The 22,455-nt window shown below is 40.5% G+C and overlaps 1 protein-coding gene across 1 annotated transcript in view; it reads right to left on the bottom strand.

Moving 5' to 3' along the window:
* Positions 1-22,455, bottom strand: part of ST7 (suppression of tumorigenicity 7) — a 151,402-nt gene that overhangs the window by 4,859 nt on the left and 124,088 nt on the right. Inside the window, exons 10-13 of the mRNA XM_084262696.1 lie at positions 19,261-19,333; positions 17,609-17,711; positions 7,617-7,767; positions 3,030-3,122 (exon numbers count right to left, since the gene is read on the bottom strand). Of these exons, the coding sequence (XP_084118822.1) occupies positions 3,030-3,122; positions 7,617-7,767; positions 17,609-17,711; positions 19,261-19,333 (420 nt within the window). The remainder of the gene's footprint in view (positions 1-3,029; positions 3,123-7,616; positions 7,768-17,608; positions 17,712-19,260; positions 19,334-22,455) is intronic.

The following is a 22,455-nucleotide window of genomic DNA, read 5'->3' as shown; positions in this document are numbered from 1 at the left end:
AGGGGAATGCAGTATACATCAAAAACCCTAACAACCCAACCAAAACCAAACCAACATTCTTATGTGGTTTTAACAGAGACACCCAAAGATGCTTTTTAAGGAAGAAAGAGATAGGTCTGAAACATCTACAATCTTTCATTTTTGTGTCAGTTATCACACTGCCAAATAGATTTCATCTAAAGGTCATATTTCTGGCTTAACACTGACTGGTTCTATGCACCTGCTACTTTTCTTTGTGTCAGCACTAACTATAACGAAGCTGTACAACAGGTACCCCCAAAAAACTAACTACAAATAAAAATCCCCATTTTTTAAATGCAGGTCACTTACTATAGTCACATGGCTGCATGTTTGCTGATGTTGATACTCAAGAGTGTGCAGAAACACACACCCAGGAGTAGCAGTGAGACCGGCTCGCAGAAGCATTATAGTATATTGGTAGTATACTGGTTAAAGCAGGGTGTAAAAAATACAGCCTCTCTAACAGGAAATTCTGAGGGTTCGTTCTCCAGAACCAAGAAAAGTTATCCTAACAGTAGGACCTATAAACAAGGACTTTCAATTCAGATATTCAGAATTCTCTGTATAAATACAACAATACAACAACTTTTTGAAGTGTTAAAACCTGAAATTTAAGTTAATAGTGAATTTTTAAGTTGTTTCTTAGTGTACATTAAAATGGATACAGAAATTTCCTTGACTCTGGTAAGAAAAGTCGCTCACTGGGCTTTGGAGAAAGCAGAACTGTGAAGGCTAACAGGGTCATCACAAGAGGATACTATTTTTCAGGAACAACATATCCCTTAATGTTTTATGGTGGCTCAGATTCAAAGTGAAAATTTGGCTGGGTTGGCAAAAGGTCTGGTGGACTCCTGTCTGGCTGCTTCACTCATCCAGTCCAGAGTCTGGCGCTGCAGTCACAATAAATGCCAACTTGGAAACATTTTTTCTCATCCCAGACCAGCCTCCAGGCTTCCCACATACTCAGACCCTGTGACTACTACACAGGAAACATCCCTCTCATTTTGCCTACTGTCCTTGTTTCAGTGACCAGCTCTCATCTCACCCTACCTGCAGACAACACAAGCACTGGGTAATCCAGCAGCACGGCAAGGACAGTGTTCTTGTCTGCATTCATCCGGAGCGGAGTGGTTTCCAAAACCCACAGCAGGAATTCGTAGGAGTTTAAATTAAAATATTATCAACTAAAATATGAATGATTTCAGGGGTCTGCTAGTTCATTCAGTTTATAAGGAAAAATACAGATAATCTGCAGCTTCTTCTTTGATTCAGATTAAATGTAGAGATGAGGAAATGCCAGACTGTGGACTGTATGAGTCTAGGATAACTTACACTCAGCTTTTCATGCTGGTTTTTGACACAGGCTCAAACTTGTAGTTTGGGTCTGTTATCCAGTCATGGCAAAAGTTTTGTGATTGATATTTTTAATTCAGGTAGCCTATCAGATCTTATTGTTCTGATATAATTCCATCTGACTCTCCCTTAAAGCACACGCAATTAAAGGGTGTGGACAGGTATGCAAAACCCCTTGAGCTGACCTGCGCCTGTCACGGTATGTCAAACCCTGCCCTACTCAAGCCCAAGAGATTCTGCAGTGAAAGGCATTTCCCATAACTGCTGGAGCTGAACAGGACTGTCTCCATATCCTGTTAAAGAGTCCCTCGCTTCTAGCATTTGACAAGAAAGATTAGGTTTGCATCTAAAAAGAGAACACTGAGCTATTCTGCATGACTCTGTCATTCCCAAATCTCCTGACACTCCGCCCTCCCCAGCTCAGCATCCCTCTGAGTAAAGCAAGCAGAGCACACTAAGAGGTGTTGTTATAATTACGGTGATTATAATGGGGTGGGGATATACTGTCATTTGCCAAGGATTTCTGTGTAGTATCAGTGAGAACGTACTGTGAAGGAGAGACTCACAATGAGTGGATTTTCACTGTATTATTCTCACCTAATGTTTACTCACGTAGGCTTATGAAGTGTGGCAACACATTTTTCATCCCAAAGCAGAGAAGTTCTGAATGAAAAACTACAAGGAGTGAAAATGCCTCCAAAACCAGCCTTCACACCAGAAGAAGGCTACGTTTTCCTTTTCCAAAACAGATTTCTCTTTATTCCTTCTTCAGGATAGAGAAGGTGAGAGACTAATCTCCTTCTTTGGATCATCTTGTATTTGCCTCCTCCAAAAACCCTGACCCTGCAAACCCCTCTGCACTTGTGTGTGTTCCACTTGCGCTCACACAAAATCCCACTGACTTCAGTGAGAAAACATGTGGGAATGAGGCATAACTGTTTGCAAGATTGGCTGCTTCGGCCCTTCCTCTACATTCCTGTGCTTCACTGCATGCACTGCAAGACGTCCCATTAGCCTGGGCTGTAACGCTTCCCAAGGGCGGGACCTGCCCTCGTGTCTGCATCTTGCAGAGCACTGGGAACACTGCTGGCACTTTGCTAATGCATGCCATAAACATATATAATGAATGACTGAAGCAATTCATATCAATCTCTCTGTAACAGCACACACACCATTACATGAAGAAACCCTTCCTTGCTATTTAAGACTGATTTTCAGAAAACGTCAGCATAACCTGTCAGAATAACAGCTGCGTTAATGATCCTGATGTCTTCGAGCAGGCTGGATCCTGCCTTGGAATTTAAGTAGCTGGTGTGTCTACAAAAAGTGAACAAGGCTGTGCCACTGGTCTGATGGCTTGTTACTCTGGGTGAAAGATCAGACCTACTTTCCAGTGCTTTGGCAAGAGAGAAGAGCAAGATCTAACTGATTTCTGTGTCTTCAGTAATGTCTCTCCTTGTCCCTACACTGTCAACAGCAATAAAGACAGCTAATTGTTATGAGCTATGACTAGGGGCTGCCTCTTATACCATCACAGGAGCTCCAGAGACTCACTGTCAACCCAATTATTCTAATCCAGGCAGCAGTGGAGATCAGTGCTGCAAGACTCCAGTAAACGATTCTTTGATGTCAACGATAAGAGAAGCTGAACGTACATGGTAGTAGTTCTCTATCTGCAGTTTCTGTACAAATAGGGTAAGGGTAGAAAAGATGTCCTTTTTCCAGTGGATAGGGGATCATTCTGAAAGCTGAAAAGAAAAAGACACCGTGTACAAGTTACTGTGAGGCAGCCAATGCACATAATTATATTTACGATTTTGAAAAACACACACAAAACGTAACATTTATATTTAGCTGTAAACAGCATATAATTTGCTTAATGTAATGCCAAATACAAATCTACACTTAGCTTTTAACCCTGCAAACCCTTATGTTTAATTTTATTTTGGGGAGAAGGCTTATGACCCTCAAGGAAGGCCATATTACAAGTACATACAGAGAAATGTTTGGGTGATCAGAGTCTATCGCACTTCCACAGCAATAATTCCATAGGCAAATTTACACAGGCTTTTAGGCTGCAGAGTTTTTAAATTTCAAGGGAAAGAAGCGTATCTGATATAACAGGTATAGCCTACAAAAATGACCAGCCAAGTTTGAGAATCCAGTTCAACACTTGCCATCCCTGTGCATCAAGTGTTGCAGGAATTTTGCATGGAAAAAAGCAAACTGTTTTTTTTCCCATCACACTCCAGCAAACCAGGTAACGCTGATAACTTAAGTGCAGAGAACCACTTTTCCAACACAGTCATGATTTCATTTTATATTTGGCAATCAAAGATTAATACTGAATTATTAAAACCAGGTTCCTCACATGCATTCTTTTTAAATTCAGCAGATCAAGTCAGGTTTCCAATATAAATCTTCAGGTCATGGATTAAATAATACTTAATCTTATGCAATTTTAAAATTGAAAATAATAACAGAGAGGGAGGGAAATGGATTACTAAATCTGGCTGGTGATGATGTCACAGGCCAGTCAGATTGCCTGTGGTTTATGGAAACATCAGAATACTCGACTGAATTATAGCTTTGCAATCAAGGCATCCTTTTCCATTATCCTATATATTATTCTCACCGTTAAAATGTCATCAGCGTGTTATTCTCACTACTCCTATGAACATCAGTCACTGAAGCAATATTTTCCTCACCAGATGTCCTAGAAGCACTATATATTTCAGAGGTTAGGTACAGCCCACCGCCACACGCTAACACTCCATTATCTCTTGCTCACAAGGCAACGGAGGAATTAGTTTAAAACACACAAGATCCCCGTGTTTTCAGCTGCTCACGCTGGACTTGAAATAAAGTTCAGAAATCTTCAGACTCTAAACTACTCTGGGCTGGAATCCTCTTTTAATATTCCTCCCTGCAAGCACCCCAAAAAGCCAAGTGCAAATACAATAACCCAAGCCTTGCATGACCTTCACATGCAACAAATGAGTATCTGTACAAAAACACATGTGGAAGGATGTTCAATGCTCATTACTTTGAAATTACTGACACAAGGTTTTCCTTCCAATTTAGCTTAATATGTAAACAGACAATCAAGTCTCTTCTGCCTTACCCTAAATCACAGTAGTATTAAGATCCTAATTGAAATGAAAAGGGACGGTAAGATGCTGCTTTTACAAAACAAGTGTAAAACACCTAAATAGGATCTTCTGAACTTAAAGTGTCATCTTTAACATGCAACCAAAGAGGGAACATTTAGGGCCAAACAGTTTATTTAGCAAAGTTACCAGCCATGGAAGAAGGTGCCCTGGTTCATCTGGATTGGTTTGTGTTTATGTAGGTACTTCTCTGCCTTACTCTTATGGGGATTATCTGATCCTACTTTACATTCATCAATTCAGGTAGCACAGAGGCAGTTTGCCATCTAACTGATGCTTGTTAAAAGCTACTGTAGTATTTGAGAGTTGCTGGGTTTTTCCTCTTTGCACAAAAAATAGGAACCACAACACAAGTTGGGTAACCTCACTCTTCTCAACTGATGAATGCAATTTGGGAAGAACACTGAGAATTTTGGAGTTTAAAATATAGCAGAGACTTTTCTGCATACATTTTGGTAAAGGCTGTCTTAATTAGGAGTGACCTTATTCTCTTCAAAATGTACCCCCCCCCCCCCCAGGTGAATGACTTAGTGTACTTGATTCTGCCCAGTTCCCAAAAGGTCAGAACTGAACAGCATATATATGTGAGCATTACATTCCTACATACAAGCTACTAAGGAGAGACTTGTGGTTATTTACTGTAAAGACATGGCAAGGACATAAATACCTATAAAGAAAATGAGGGCAACTGACCATGTACTGCCTGTAGATTGTTGGTTGGAACTAGTATTTAAGTAATTTCTCTGTCATGTTTCCATTGGTTTTAACTTACAATTGTACAAAGATGCCAAGGAAACCTTTTAACAGTAAAGGACCTGAGTGACATAAATAGTTCACTATGGCAGTAAAGAATATTACCCAGACTAAGATATGGACCAAAAATGATGATTACTGGACTAGATACTGGTAAAACCATTAAAAACCATGGGAGTCTTTACATGTGAGCAAAATCTGAGCAAACTTTTTGAGGACTGGTGCACTTCTCATCTCTCTCTGAAACCACTGTGCCCAGCACATTATGGGTTTTTCTTCAGAGGTTACACAACAATAGACATTTACATCATTGCAGGCGACTATACAAGTAATAGCTAGTAATGTACATAATCAGATTGCTGTGGAGGTGATAAGGAGAGAAAGCACTTAATGCAGTTAGATGGCAATGCCCTACACTGCCTTCAGACACAGATGACTACAATTCCTAAGTGGCAGAAGGACTGCAGGGCAGCCAACCTCCTGTGCCAAAAGCTGGTCCTTGCAAACAGTCTCTTAGGGACTCCCCAGCCTGACAAAGCAAAAGAGGATCTACCTATTCAGGATTCCCTGTAAAATACTGCTACATAATGAAGGGATAATAAGCTGTGGGCTAAAGGACTTCTGCAAGTATCTTGGAAAAGAAGAAACACTATATAAAAGCAAACCACTGAACAAGCCACTGGGAAGGAAGCTCTGACACAGAAAATAATAAACAGGGAGAAATGTCAGGAAAAGAGCAAGCAGGTAGGGCAGAGAACAGTGCAGCAGAGCAAACCCCAGGTGGCAGTGCTATGGATTACTAAGCAAGGTGTTCTATACACCTAGAAAAGCCAATTAAGTCATTGCTCCCTCAGGGAGCCTGTATTGCAAATTAGGCAAGTTCAGGCCATTTCATAAAGTGACTGAGACAGTGAGTCACTTCTACAATGGAGGTATTAACTGCATTTCTGTAGGAATTATCATGGTGACAAACTTATCTTTCCTAACAAAGCTAAACGGAGGAAGCAAAAAAACCCAGGTGGTGTAATAACACATGGAGAGGCTGAGAGAGAGCCCAATAAAGCAGAACAGAAAAGGGGAACTAGATTACACATGGAAAAATCTGCATTTAAAAAGAAGCCCACAAAGTCTGGTTATAAACACTACTTTTTAATTCTCTGAAACCTGAAAAAAAACCACACCTCTGAGACAGGATAGGACAGATTAGCAGGTCAGTATATGGCCCCTGGAGGTCATATACTCCAAGCTCCCATGCAAAGTAAGGTCATCTCAAAGTTAGGACTTTGACAGAGAGCCATGTCTTGCTGAGCTCTGAGTATCTCCAGGAAAGGAGATTTCACAACCTATCAGCAACCTGTTTCAATACATCACCACTCATTCCTAAAATATTTTTCTGATGTCTAGATGAAATTTCTCTTGTTTTAACTTCTGTGTATTGCCTCTTGTCTTCCCACTGTGTCATTCTGCAGACCCTGACTATGTCTACCATAACATCTCTGTTGGGCAACTGGATCTGTCCTCCACCTACGTCTTGGGTTGTCAGATGACAACCTCCCAGAGGTTTGTTCCAAATTGAATAAAACCAGCTCTTTCAGCATCTTTTCAAAGATCAATGTTCCAGTCCTCTATATATCCTAGTAATCCTCCAATGGACTCACTCCAGTTTGTCAATTAAAAAAAAAAAACCTCATAAAATACTGTATTGTTTTCTACTACACATTAATACTTATCTGCCTATAAAGCACTTTCATAATTTCCCATCATCAAAGAATTCATAGAGTGACAGAATGGTTTGGGCTGGAAGGGATCTCAAAGACTATCTAGTTCCAACCCCCTGCCATGGGCAGGGACACCCTCTACTAGACCAGGTTGCCCAAAGACCCACCCAACCTGGCCTTGAACACTGCCAGGGAGGGAGCAGCCACCACCCTTACTGTAACAAACTTCTCCCTTATGTCCACTCTAAATTTACTCTCTTTCAGTTTGAAAACATTCATTCAAATAATGACAAACAAATCTCTACAACTCTGGAATGAGGAAGGTAAATCATTATCCCCTTATCCATGAGTAAGAAAATATGTCTCAAAGATGGGAAATGTTGTTCAGTATTACATAGAGAGCACCATTCAGCACTTCAGGGCCCTTTTTCTCATTAAAGTTTGTATTTTCAGCTTGAATTTCAAATATTTCAATGCTGGTGAGAGCATATACTGACCTCCAGAATTTCCACATACCATACCTCCCAAAAAGCTCTTAGTTTCTAATGACATTCAATAAAAATACTTTATTAGCTCCTTTGTAAGAAAAAAAATTACTTACTGCCTTCCCATGTACAGTGTAAGAGATTCAATGCCCCCTCTACTCTTTTCCAGTGTTGAAGATGAAAGAAAGCATATGCTATTGCTTCACTGTCCCCTCTCTTCAGAATATGTTCAGGGGGCAGAATTAAGCTTTTCATTTCTAGTAGATACTGCAATAAAAAATCAGAGCACAATTATTTCAGAGGTAATAAAAACCACACAAAGCTGCCTGCAGTTCTACAATGCACACTGAAAGGGCTATTTCCCTAAGTACTTTCCCTCACAAGTGTTTCATTGAATGTGTAACATCACCAACTGCACTTGAAGATAATTATTGAATTATTCCCAAAGACTAAGATATGCTGACAGATGGTTCATGTTCTGCTCTTCAGCTGTAGTAGAGGGACTACAGAGAATTTCCAAATGAGATGTCTCTCATCAAAGGAGATGGAAAATAGGGCTCAAAGCAGAAGAGAGAATCTAATCACAAGAGCTTTTTAATTAAAAGTGTTTATAATAAAATTAAGAAGACATTAAGCAGCTCAATGCACATAGTCTTTCTGTAAGGAAATGCACAGTACTAATAGTTTCCACAGAGATTGCTTTACTGCATTGCCATTGAGTGGTTGCTACTTCTATGAACATGGGAGGCTGGCAGCCACCTAAGTAGCTACCACCAAGCCACAAAGTAAAGTAAGTTACAAAATGTAACAAACACCCCATTTCCAGGAACAAAAAAGCATTGGATGGTTAAGCTTACTACTTGAAATAGTTATGGAAAATGATATGTAAAAGAAAAGCACCACTGACTAACCCCACAAGCAGTTTTCCCCATATACTAGATCCCCCCAAACAGAAGTGGAAGAAACGCAGAGTTCATGCCACAGGAGAAGACTGAGGTCCCTGACATTATTCAAGCAGGTGATTTCTCCTCCTCCCCCAGCCCATGACCTAGACCACTAGGAGTTCAGCAAGCATTACCTCATCACTGGTATTACTACATTTCAGTTAGTGGAGGGGAAAGATACAGCAGAGGGGAAAGATCCACCGCTTGTTGGCATGTTCTACAGGAAAAGGAGTGATGGCTGCCAAATCCAGCCCTGTTTGTCAGTTCTCTGAGAAGCCTAATGTTTCCCTGCACTGACTGCTCTTCAACAGCATGGCAAAACCATCACTCTCTTCCAGGACACTCAAGAGCACATGTTCTCCCCACCACATTATTTAAGTTAACACAAAAGGCATCCCGTGAGTCAGGCAGCAGACTGTCAGGCCCTTTCCTTGGAAAGTTATGGCTAATGATTGGCAAAAAGACAGTGAGTGTGCAGAACCTCCATCTCACCCTGTGCCCAGGCACCAGTCTGGAGGGAGGGCCTAGGGACTGATAAACCAGTGCAGACACCCACAGGAAGGCAACCTGAGACCAGAGGTGAAACAGTGCAGTGGGTGGTGTTAACCTCCCGCAGCTCTGGCTGAACACTGACTTTGGTGAATGTGATGAGGAAGAGGAGAAAAGAGGGCAAAAGAAATAAGCAGGAATTGAAAATCAGTCTTAGGGAGAGGAAGAGGAGAGGCCAGAAGGAAATTAGGCCCAGTAGCATGATGTCATAGATAGCATCTTAGAGGAGAAGGAGCCTGGAAGGAGTTAGCAAACTTGTAAAGGATTTGAAGAGACCATGATCAAAGCAGAGAACTGTCAACCCTGGGAAATACACAAATACATCAGAGAGGAAAAGGAAATCTGTTTCTGATGCAGGTAACAATATTGAAGAAGGAGAAACTGCATTGCACTGGGAGCAGTTAAGTGAGATATGTGTGGATTTTCTCTAAAGCATTTCAGAAAAATCTGAGACCACAGAGCAGGTGAATTAATGAAGAAAGCTCCAATTTAGTATGTAGGCCAGGGGATTAAGAGTGACAGAGAGAACAGAATAAATAGCTGACGAGGGAGGGAGATACAGCAAACATTCTTATTCATGCCCCTAATGAATGTACCATCCTTTTAAAAACACACATTACAACTTCTGAGCGGAATGGAATACAGCTACTAGAGCTGTAGGTTTCTATCTGTTTTATTAATTTAGAACAAAATTCTTTTTTGCCATATTTTTTTTAAAAACTAACAAGAAAGTAAGTCCTCAATATTGCAATATTTAATTGAAAGAAAAAAACCCCACAAAACAAACAAACCCAAATCCATGTCCCTATTTGTAGGAAAAGAAAAATCAGGAAGAAATGTCCTATTTCTAGGAGCACTGAGAAGCAAACATATCTTGATTCTTATGTTTTGCTTGTTATCAGCAATTAAAAACAAATCAAGTGACAATACCAGATGGAAGGATCTATCTTGACACTTGCAAATCATTCTTATTCCTCACTCAGTTGTGTTAACTTTTCAGTCTGCTTTTTTTCTCAGTTTCAGATAGAAAAACCTATTTTTAAGATTTCCTCAGATCCAAAATGTGAAACACTCCTCCTTCGTTACTCTAGCACAGCAACGTTCCCAAACAAGAAGCCCATCATCTGTTTTGGTGATATTCAAGGAGACCCACACACAAAGCTGATGGATGGCAAAAGTCTCGCTTGGGCCTCACAACAGTTTCTGTTTTATGCACAAGGGTCAGCCACACCTTCTGAGCACACAATCTGTCAATGAATTTATTCTGGAAGCATTTCCAGCAGGAATGCTAATTGTACGCAGCCCCAGAGAAACCTCATCTGGAACACTCTGTACAGTTCTCATCAGGCACTTTTAGAAACGTGAAGATCAAATTCTACAAGCACAGAATAGAGCTAATCAAAGAAACAGCAGGTCTGCTTTGTGAGAGGGCACTTGAAGGCCTCCATCTGTTAGACTTCGCTAAGTAGGACTAACAGGTACCAAAAAGGTACCTAGCTGTAGGTATGGCTTGATTAATACAGAAGGAGAGATATGACTGTTCGTGAAAATTAGGATGGTCTTGGTGTCCTAGAATATCACATCCATTCATTCACTGCTGTGTTTTCAAGGAGAGATCAAGAGCTGGGAGGGCATTCAGGTTCCAGGAGCTTTTTGCTGACAGGAGTCAGGGTCTACTGGGAGACAGCATAGCCTGGGGCAGACTTGCGTGGCAACTGCAGGCTACTGGCACCTGGGTATTTGACAGGCAGGACTGAGTCTTAGCAACCTGCTGGGTTTCTAGCAGGCTGTCCGTGAGATTAACATGGTCCTCCTGAAACATTTTGGATTGGACAAGCAAAGTCCAATGAAATTAAATGAAAAAAAAAAAAAAACCTTTCTTCAAAACCTTAAAAAACAAGCTGCAGTTCTTATGCTGATCACATAACGTGTGAACCACAGTCCCAAGGACTGCTGTATGCAACAAGTATCTCCAGCCCTTGGAAAAAAAATCAGCCAAAGACATCTGGTTGTAGTTTCCAAGAGGCTGCTGTTATGCTTAATCCAAGATAGACCACTGGACAGGTACAGTATTCTCCTCAGGCACCAAAGACTTCAGGGTGGGAATCTGACTATATACATCTCAACATTTCCAAAGGCCTGAGAGTCCAGAGCACAGTCTTTTTTGGTATAGGACTAATATGGATGCAAGATCCTACCATACCCTTAAGAATCATACCAGTATGAACTCCACCTATCTTTCCACAAAAAAACCACCTACATCTCAACAGAGTCCCTATTTACTGACTGACACACTGGCATCCCCTCAGATCCCCCCACAACCTTCAGAATTCACATAATAAAACTTCCCTACCTTTTCAATACTTTTAATACACCAGAAAGACAGGAGCCCTCTGTCATCCTTGGCAGGGCTCTGAACCTAAGCATTGTTCCACTTCAGAGGGAGAGCCAAGTAACAGGCTAAGTAAGAAACTTAGCAAAGAATTAGCCATCGTGGAGGAAATGGAGATGGCAAGCCCAACACATCTCCAGCTGCATTTATTTGTCAATGATGAATGAAGAAGTTTAACTAGAACAGGAAACAGCATGTCACCACCACCCAGGGTGACCATGTTCCTGTGAAAAAAAGGAATCAGCTCAGAAAAGACAATCTAGAAAATTTCAGCCAGAATGACCTAATCTTCGTCACATTATGAGTGAATGCTGAAGCTGCACAATGATTTCTGTCATCAATAGATGGCTCAATCAACCCTTCCCCACTGTGTTGCTTTGGCTTGGATTTTTTTGGTTGCCTTTTTTGTTTTTCTGGTCTCTCTCATCCCAACCTTTTTCTTGTCAAAACCCTTTATTTTAGGAATTACAAGGGTAATGTAATTTTTTCATGTGCTGCCAGGGAGGGCTTCTGGGCCAGTTATGTGACATTGTATTAGACACTGCTCAGCTATGACCGTTCTGTAGAGGGAAGGGCACGTGCCTTCTAACGAGCAGTTGGAGGATGACAATGGACCTTGTGCACATGATATGCGACGTGGTCGAGCTCATATTTCTCTTACTTGAATTGACTGAATAGACATTATTTATTTCACAACACTGACAGCCCTCTGGCTACTAATTCTCCTCTGCTGGGAGTGCTTTTAACATTCCACATTAATGAGCTACTTCAGTGCCCTTTTATAAAATAAATCAACCTATCTCAGGCAGGTTTCCTTCTTTTCCTCAATTGTGCAATTTGCCTCTGAAATTACAGCTCAGGCTGCAAAGAGGCAATAGTCACTCCTGCACCTGTGACAGCATCCCTCCGGGGCCTGAATAGGAGAATTTAACATTGTTTGAACAGGAACTCTCCTCCTCCCAGCGGGATGAACAGCACAAGCTTAAAACAGTTCCAAAATACTGGTTTCTACATGCCCAGAGAAGCCACTCTCAGGTCACCTTATAAGTTCTCATTGGATTGATGGTAATGAAGAAGTTGGGCCTTTTTGCTGGAGATAGGAAAACACATCACTGTCTCACCAAACAGTTAAAAGCTCTCTCAAAACATGTCTGGAATAGTTTCTCTGTAATATCATGGGGTGTGCAGGACAGAAACTTTTCCCATCTGGTATATGAATTTGTTTGCATTATTTGTTTCTATTAGCAACTACAACTAACTAGTAACCACACAAGCACAGACAGACACAGTTCTTATTGAAAAAAATAAGAGGAAAATAAATAAGAAAGTAGTGAGAGGGACAAAATGGAGAACAGTCTCTAAAAGTGTTTAAGTCAATGGTTTGTTACATCCTGTTAAGGAAATGTTTACACAAAGCCTGGAATTTCTTAAGAGTAATATCAAGTTGATCGATTCAAATGTAGCATCAACTCCACCAGCTACTCTCTTTAAATCAACTCAGCTCCTGGCTTATGTGGGAAAACAAACAACTGTGTGCAAAGCACACTTTTGAGACACTTTTAACAATTAGATACATGGATCATCATCTGTTTTCCCTTCCTTTTGACTTTATTGACCAGCTTGTGTCTCATAGATTACAGAAAAGAGGGGGGACTTTTCAGGAGGAGTTTGAATGCAGGGAGGGAGTCTTGAGATCTGTTCAGAAAGGGTGTTCCACAACTGAGGAATGTCCCAGAAACAGCTACAGTACTTTATCAGCGTTAGCTTGGGACGGTTGCATTACACACAAGTGAGGAAGCTCCAATCACAACATATAATAATACTGATGAAGTCGTGTGTGTCTGTGTGTGTGTATACACATACACTTCTTTTTCCACCCACTCCACAAATTACGTACTCCCCATGACACAGGATGTACTACTCTCTTTTCCACACAAAGCCCTCTGGAATTACAGTGATATCCCAACTGTTTCAGTGGCAATAAAAACCTTTTCATTTAACCCCTAAATTTCTGAGCAGCACTTTGTTCACCAGTGTCAGCGTATTTCCTTGGGACCAACATTCCACAGTGCATGGCACTACACTAAGCCAGAAGGACACCAGTCCATAGGACCTCACTTAAGACAAAGATAAAACAGATAAATCTTCACAAAAAAGTGATCCAACTTGTGATTCTTCTCATAGTGAAAATCACAGGTCTTTGCTTTGTTCTCTTCTGCTGTACTGCTGATTTCAATCTACTATTGGCTATGTCTTCCTTCTACTAAAAAGACCTCTGAAAACACTCTGTCTGGTGAAGTGCTTTCTTTTTACATAGGCAATCTCTGCCAAAGTATAAAGCTACAATTTTCTGTGGCTGAGTTGTTTCAGTAACATAAGCAAGGCAAACTATAGGCAGATATAATATCCTTCATCAGCTATTTTTTCTGATACAGCTTCAAAAATTAAGCCACTTTCAAGCATAGAAGCCTTTTTACAGGTAAGATGTCTTCAGAATGAGAAGTCTTGATCAGTTTGACAGTGGTTCCATTTTTAATGCAGTCAAGAAGGAGATCATGGTTGACACACCTGAGCTGGCCTTACCCTGCACAGCTCAGATTCCAGAAACAGCACAGTGGGTTGCACTGAGCTTTGTGTTGCCTTTGTTCACTTAAACCAAATTCCGATACCTCAACATGCTACATCTTGACTCCAGGGTATTCCAAAACCAATGAGAACTTATCAGCTATGGCTGAGATTTAAGGGACTGATCTCTGGGAATTAAATTGTCATAGAAATGTACTCAAAAATGGAAGAAGCAACCTATTTCAAAAGAAGGTTATTTGCTGGAAGGGTGGCTCTCTGAAGAAAGACTGTAAGCCTTATTAGGTCTCTGTAAAAGACATTTTTGTGGAGACAGACAATAAAAAGCAAGGTAGTAGCCATCTAGAATTGATGAAACCAGATGCCAACATCTTCATGACATAGGTACTGAGAAGACTCCAGAACCATGCACACACACACTGGCTTCTACATGGAAGGTAGGGGGTTTGTGCAGCGTTTCTCACCTCTATGTAAAGATGGAATCTGGGACTTTTAAAGTGCTTCTTCTTAAGGGGTTCCTACATCTTTAGATTACACTCAAAAGAAAGTGTAAGAAGTGTATCTGACCTCTGCAACATCACTATGGATCACTGGGCTGCAATCTGGCCATCATCTCCTAGGGAAAAATCAGCAGCATAGTAAGAATCCCATGGTTGTTTTACACAAACCTGCGCTGGGTCACAACAGGAGACCCATTCACCCTTTCTTCCTAAATCCAGCTCAGCAGCATCTCTCAGAGTGTTCAGTGTGTGTCCCCTGTGCTCCTTTTGTCTCAGAATCATATCAGAAAAAAATCTGTTCTTTCCAGTGAAATGGGTTGAAAATTCATATCTAGGAACAATCTTTTTAGTGATTTGCACTGAAAATGGTAAAATCTCCTTTTGAGACAAACTAGAAACGTATCAAGCCATTTTTTCCATCTTTAATAGTGTTCTTCCCTGCTTTCAAGGCTTCTGCTGGGAACTCTGCAGATGCTTTAAATAATTTGTCATCTTTGTAATTTATTTCTTCCTCAGTCTGAAGAAGAAACTTAGCAGTTGTTTAAATCCTAAAGAAGCTTTGAAGTTCAGCTGCACTGTTAGATTTCTTGTGATACTGCTTGCTAAAACTCATCTCCATTTCATTAAGAACAAATTGGATATGACTTAATTGAGTGGAAATTGAAGTGTAATATCCATACTGTGCATAAAATTAAAATACAAAATATACTTTTGCCACATTAATGTTCTTTAGCTAATAGCAGAAAGAAGTAGGGTGAAATCAGCAGTGCTGCATATTAATCTGTATTAGGTTACACTGTTTTACTGTTAAAATAGGAACTAAAAACCCCCAGAGTTTGCTCCTGTTACTGCCTTGTTATCTTGATAATTTATATTTTGCAGAAAGGTTTTCAGTTTCAAAATGACAACTGAAAAACTGAGGGTATCAATTACCAACGCAAACTGACTGGAAAAGCTCAGGAACCTGAAGTGGAAGAGGACTGGGATTTCTTTAAATCAAAAGTACTGAAAATAAGCCACAATCTGCATTTCACACACAGGGATACTTGCCAGAAATGAGATTCAGTCTTGTATTGAACAGCCAGCTGAACAGAAGCTGGCTAGTGAGAAGGAGGTGACAAGCAATGAATGACAGTACTGATATACAAGCAAAGCAGGATCTTGGAAGTCTGGAAGTACAGAGGTTATGGAGCAACTGCCACAAATTACAGTAAGGTAGATTTTGCCAAGAAAGTCAAACCAAAGAAGAGCAAGCTCTTAAGTATAAACTGAAAAAGAACAAGACAAAAGGTAGTAAATGAAGACTTGGCCTGAGTTTCATGGCAGTGCAGAACATGGAGACAACAGCAGTATGGACATTAGAAGCATGTACAGGAGTGGAGGACATTGCAGCCAGGATCTCTGTCCCTGGACAGTGAACGAACCAGTCCCAGAAATGGCCAGAGTAGCATAACTGCATTAAGGCTAAAAAAAAATCCCCACTCAGAAAGTGATCCAGTGATGAAAGAAGTAAATGCAATGCCTTTCATCCAAGAGAGGGAAACTGTATCTGTTAATATGGAATCATTAGTATGTGAACTGTTAAGAAAGATTCTGATTTAAAGAACTATCAAAAGCATGGAGGTAAAGTGATGAAAATGGAACAGACTTCTAAGGATTGCTCACCACAAGCTGAACTGGCATCTTTGCTTGGCAAGAGAGATAATTTTTTAGACAGAGAGGACAGAATACTCTAACAGGGCTTCAGTATAACATCCAGAAAGGTTCACCAGAACAGGACTGAAACAGACAGCAAACAGGCAACCAGGCAGAAGAGAAACATCAATGGTTGTGTTGGTGCAATAACCATTGGGATGGAAGAAAGTAGACAGAGTTCCACAGAAGCACTCCTGGAACCAAACTTCATTTAATGTTTTCATTTTATAGCTTGGCACAAAAATAGAAGATCAGCTAATAATACAAAGGGACTCATCTCACCTAAATCTTGTTGTCTAAAAATCAGGCTTTTACTGGAAAATAGTTGCTCCTTTCATAGTCAATGCAGAAACAGGCACCTCGGAGGGAAAGTCTGTCTAGAGATGTCTAAGATAGTTCCTTCTTTCCACTGCCTGTAGAAGAAGCCTAGATGATTTTATTAAACAACTTTCTGATAGCTAAACCATGCTATTTAGTGGTTGGCATAACAGATACAGCTCACAGAGAAAATATTTAATTCCTACAACACATGAGAATTAACTTTCTGCAATCCATGTGTACATATGGAAGAGTTTGGGGTTGATCTTGACCAGACTTGGTGTTCAGCAGTACCTGATGCATAGACTCCACATATTAACACACACCAGCCTTCTGCTCTCCAGCGGAGGCTGCTTACTTTCAAAGGGCAATGCTGGCCCAAAGGTTTGTGGGGTGAAGTTCAGAGGCAGATCTCCAAGATCTCTGTCTTTTGTTTGCCTTTACAACGAACTTACAGGCTACGATACTGAGTATCAGGTGATGAAATAATAAAATACATGAGCCTTTTGTAGCCCCTGGGCAACAGTCTTAGTGCTGAGATACATATCTAGAGAAGGGATTAGGGAATTAGAACATAAATCCCTTTTCTTACTTTGTAGTTCTCAGCAATTGTTCATCTCTGAGCTTTGCATTCTCAGAACTTAATGACAGGGTGCTGCGTAAGGAATTACTAATGCAACTTATATGAAGCACACCATGAACTCCAAACATAGGTTCCTTTGTACAGCATGCCAAAAACATATTCCTACATGTAATCATCAAAACAAATAAAACATGCTATTTTGAATTAGAAGATCTTTAATGGCTATTTGGTAAATAATAATCTGTCTTTATGTATGGTTTTGCTCTCCAGTGTAGCTTTTGCTGGTGTCTACCACTGCAATCCACCATGTAATTGTTACTCACAAGGAGGACTGGACTTCCACTAAGATTTCAAGTTGCATGGCTCACAGTGAAACACACTGAATGTGAAATACCAAATGAAAAAACCTATGCATACTGCCTGTTTCTTTCCCTTCCCATTTTTTGCTCCCCTTTCCACTTTATCACTTGTTAATCTAACACAGAAATTGGGAGTTAGGTTCCCAGCAGTATTAAAACTTCAACAGTGCTTTCTCCATACTCACTTTTGGCACATGTGGATTAAATTCTACTGCTCTGTGAATAGCTTCTACTGCATTCATCTCTGCAGTACTCAGCCCTCGCCTTGAGGCAGCCTCTGGAGAAAATCTACAAAAACAAAGAAACAAACACATTAGGTCAGAAATGCAAGTAAGAAAAAGACAGAAAAGGAATCTAGAACATGGGCCCGTGTAACCAAACTGAGTCAATTTCCTATGCTCTCCAAACTTCCATAGCAAGTGGAAACTCTGAATGACCTATTACATCAAGGCCAATGAATAACCCAGCAGAAGTGGAAAGCATGTTTGCATCTAAATCATGGCAGAAAGTCAGTTCAAACAGTCCTTTCTCTGTCACTAATCTAAATTAGCTCTAGGCACCTTGCTAAGGGGCATGTTCAAGGGTGAAGTTGCAGAAAAAAAAGAAAAGAAAAAAAAACCCCAAACCAATGCCAAATTATCATTGGGGGGGTTTCTATTAAAAACAGGTTTGGGGGAGGTTTTAGGGAGGTTCCCAACCCAATGCCCCTGGGTCAGGTTGGGACGGAAGCACGATGCAGCAGCAGTAGCGGGTGGTCTACTGGCCGCAGCACCATTGAGGGTAGCATGCCCAAACGGTGGGCAAATCACCTGCCCCAGTGAATGAAAAACCAGACCATGCAATCTCTTTCTCACCTCACACCCCACGGCTAACTCCAGAGCTGTACTTGGCAGGCAGACACCACAGGGAAAGCTGTGACAACCTTAGCCCTGCCCTCCCAAGCTGGAGTCGCTGTGTAGGGAGGAAAGATGTTGCAGTAGGTACTGGCGATCTACAGGATAAAAAGAATGAAAGAAAATTACTTAGATCTTGATGTGTACATACACTTTAAAAGCAAAAACTGTCAGGATGTCAGTCAAGAAAATGGCTTTCCACTCTACTTGCTTTCCAACTTTAGGGAGGAGCATTCGACCCTCAGGTGCACAGACACAACTCTGCCTGGGATTTGTGTGAAGGCACCCGAGAGCAGAATTGGGATTTCTGAGCTCCATCTCACAAGGGGCTGAGCACCCCTTCGCAGCGGGCCAGTGCTCTCAGGGCCACAGGCATCAAGCAGATGTGCTCAGCACCTTGGGAGGTTGAGACCCAAAAGAAAACCGTAACAGGAATGAGCAGATACTTGTGTCTCTAAAAATATGAACGTCGTCTACCTCTCAGAACCCCTGACATAAGAATGCTAAATCCACCTACCACTATTTAAGTAAATGAGCAGTTTTCTGAAAACACCTGTAAAATGACATTACTACCAGTGTATCCACATTTATTTATTACCTTTTTACGGACAGGTTTATACACACTTCAAGTTGCTCAGCCACACAACACCTTTTAGTTGCATCTTCATTATACTATCTAGGAAGTGAAAGCTCACCCAGACAGTATACGTAAAAGTGAAACAAGAATTGAATTTATGCTATTTCTCTTCTTTTCTTCTTCTGTAATATTTGCAGTGCAATGTTAGAACACTACAAATTTTTCTTACATAGAAAGTAATGCTATGAATTTACTGCAGGACTGAATTCTCCTGCTAACCCAGCAGATTGTTAGGGTGTGGGCTCAGCTGAGAGAAATCTCAAGTTAAATCAGGAATTTTTCTGGACAGTGGTACTTATGCACTTACTTGTCAGAGACAGCTCTGGCTTTGAGCAATGCAGCTGTGTAACATATTGTTGCTGATTTTGGTAAGCTTATATCTGTTGAAAAGAAAGAAAAAAGTAAACATCTGAAAGTTTTAAAAGTCTTTAGAAGGAAAGTGTTTGATACTTCAGAGTATGCATAACACAGACAAAATCATTACATGAATTCAGAATACTTTCTGATCTTGGGACTTGTAGTCCTGTGTCATGGGGATTTTTAAATTTCCATCCAATCTACAGGTTTTAAAACCTGCGTTAATGACCACTGGAACCGCCACTGAAGCAGCAACTGGGTTCATTAGAGAGACGTGACAGAAATGTAATGAAAGAATTCATCACTTTGTACATAAATGTGTAAGTAACCTGGAATACATGAATCTTTCCAGAGTTCACAAAACATCTAAGTAATAGCTGAGGGCTATCTATTCACTCTTCTTGTTTTCACTCAGAAGCAGTTGTCTAATATGTGGCAGCTATACAAGTTAAGACAGCTATTTAAGTTATAATAGGTTTGACTTACAAGAAAACAACCAATAGACTTATTGCAGTTAAAGATCAACAATAAAATAAGGTGTTTTGCCTCTTAAGGAAATCTGGGACCAAAACAGTCACCAGTCTCTGGCCCTTTTATGCAGGGAGACATAAACCTGACTCAACCCATTTGTTCAACTTAAATTATACCTGTTCTCCACCAGCAGATTAGCACAAAGCATCCAAAAGGTAGAGAGAAATTCTGCTTAACAGACTGGAGTTATAGATTTGTTCCTGCTGTTACAGCAAGGAATTGACTTCCACACTGGGAATCTACCCAGCAGACACATGCTATACATCGGGAATTAAATATTCCAGCATTAAAAAGTTAAAGATTACAGCTAATTGAAAAAAACCCAAACAAACCCACAAATGAACAACATCCCCTGAAGTCTGGCTTCTGCAAACACTTGTGCACACTGCAATGTTATAGCTTCTTACAGTACGCAGCAAATACACAGCGTGGTAAACACAAGGCACTGGCTTAGGTCCTCTGTAAAAGTGAAGAGCAGCTAATCTGACTACTCCAAGAAGCTATCTATGCTTCTGTTTGTCATTAAAGTTGATTAGGAAGATGAAATTACCCTACAGCTCAGTAACTTTTGGGTTAAGAGAAACTTGTGATTTACTGAACCCCAGTGCCTTGCAAGACAGGGCTCCAAAAAGGAGTTGAAGAGGACAAGCAAGTTGTATCTTAGTGATCACCACCCTTCGCTTACTAACAACCAAGCAGCCAAGCAGAATGTTGTTCTGTTAGACAGCAAACGCTGCCCAAATGACCAAGGCACTCTGAAAACACTACTTGTTAAATCCTCTCTATTGTCTTTTCATGCACTTGCACTTCAAGTATAAGATGTGAAGTTCTCGTTGAAAGCACCTGTGTAATACATTCCAACTGCAATTTTACTGAAGTATGTAACTGTAGTGACTAAAGTAATTAAAATCAACAGCATGCAAAGCAGTCTGGGTGATAGATATGTTAATTACTCCATTAATAGAAGCTAGCTACAGACACAGATGTGAGCATATCTTCAATGATAGGAGGAGAAAATATTTACAGGCACCTTCAATAACTCTGCTTATACCAGGTTTTCCTTAACATTAGGAATTAAAAGTTATTTCCAGTAAACAGAAATGACCTTTACTGGAACGTACCTGTCTCTGTTTTTCAGTTTAAGCCTTCCTCATCAAATCATAAATGGAATGAAAGGTAGAGTAGTGGAAAAGAAAAAAATAATCCAAGAAAGCCAGTGATACGCTGTCATTATAATGTCTTCAACTGGTCAATAGAGTCCCTTATTTTCCCCTTACCTGTAAGTGTTTCTCTGGTCTATCAAGGCACCATTACCTCATAGGAAATATTTCCCCCTGCATCAGTTCAAACACTGGTTCAGGATCTGACCTTTACAAAATTTTGCACGAGTGACATAGAAGACATCTACCTAAAAAACCCTGGGAATACATTTTCCCAGGCAAAAGGCAAACTCCACAGATAATAAAGAGACCAAGAAGAGAACATTTGCCTGGACTTCTTCAAATAATGTAGTGAGATCACCATTTTACTTTTCTATCTGTTTAATGGAGCTGAGAACTAGGAGAAAACAAGAGGTCTGGAAAGTATAACTGATGTAGCAGAGGAAAAAACAGTTGTTATGCTGTTGAAAGCTGTCCACTCAATTTCATCCAAGAAAGCAGATATGCCAGCAAAAGCCAGAATGACAGTAAAAGAATGGCAATTCAGTCATTAACAACCCATGATGTTAAGCATAAGACCACTCAAAACACGAAAATCACACGAATAAAGGCTGGTTTCTGCCTGAGATCATTGGCACTTGAATGGAGCATGTTCAGTGGAAGTTGCATGGACCAAGTTGTGAGGGATATTGCAATTTTTGACTATGAGATTAAGATATCATACAGTAGGAACTGAGCTTGGTGCATGGTTAAATATACTAAAACAAACCATCATTATGAGAAAGCCACATATTCTAGTAAGCAGCAAATGCTCCTGAGCTGGACACATCTGTGCATGTAGATTGCAGAATGCTCCACAATCAGCTGCTGGAAGGGAAATGTGGTGAGGTAAGGCTCAGGTCCAACACCTGGGTCATTCCTGCAGAATAAATGGGATTTCTCAAGGAATGTTGTGTTCAAATCTGATCACCAATGGTCAAGAACAACAAAAGTAATCAGAAAGACTGATCGTTTTTTTACAACAATCCAAATTAAATAAAGTCTAAGAGAAGACAGAGCTATTTCCTAGGCATTCACACAAGGAATACCAGGAAAGCAAAGGGGGTGCTTAGACAAGGGATAATGTTGAAACAACAAACAGCTCTGAATTAGGTTTAGGCTGGAGAAAAGAAGGTTTCTGGGAAGTGAATTTCTGAGACAGATTTCCAGGAAGAATAGTGGGGCAAACAAAATCACTCAATCTAGGATGGAGTTTGCTCAGCTCGTGGAAGGGGTAATATAAGTAGTGAATGCAACAGCGGGGAACCTGACTCACCCATGAGGCCTCTTCCAGCATTATGCTCCTAACAAGCAAGCAGCAGTTATTTGAGGGTAATACCTACAATCCCCTGGCAATGGAATAAATACACACAAATGTTCATGTTTATGTTGCTGTGGAGATAGCCCTCAGTAGG

This window comes from Gallinula chloropus (genome assembly GCF_964237585.1).
Source record: "Gallinula chloropus genome assembly, chromosome: 1".
Taxonomy (NCBI): Eukaryota; Metazoa; Chordata; class Aves; order Gruiformes; family Rallidae; genus Gallinula; species Gallinula chloropus.
Note: the sequence above shows the minus strand (reverse complement) of the source record. Positions and strands in the feature narration are given on the sequence as shown.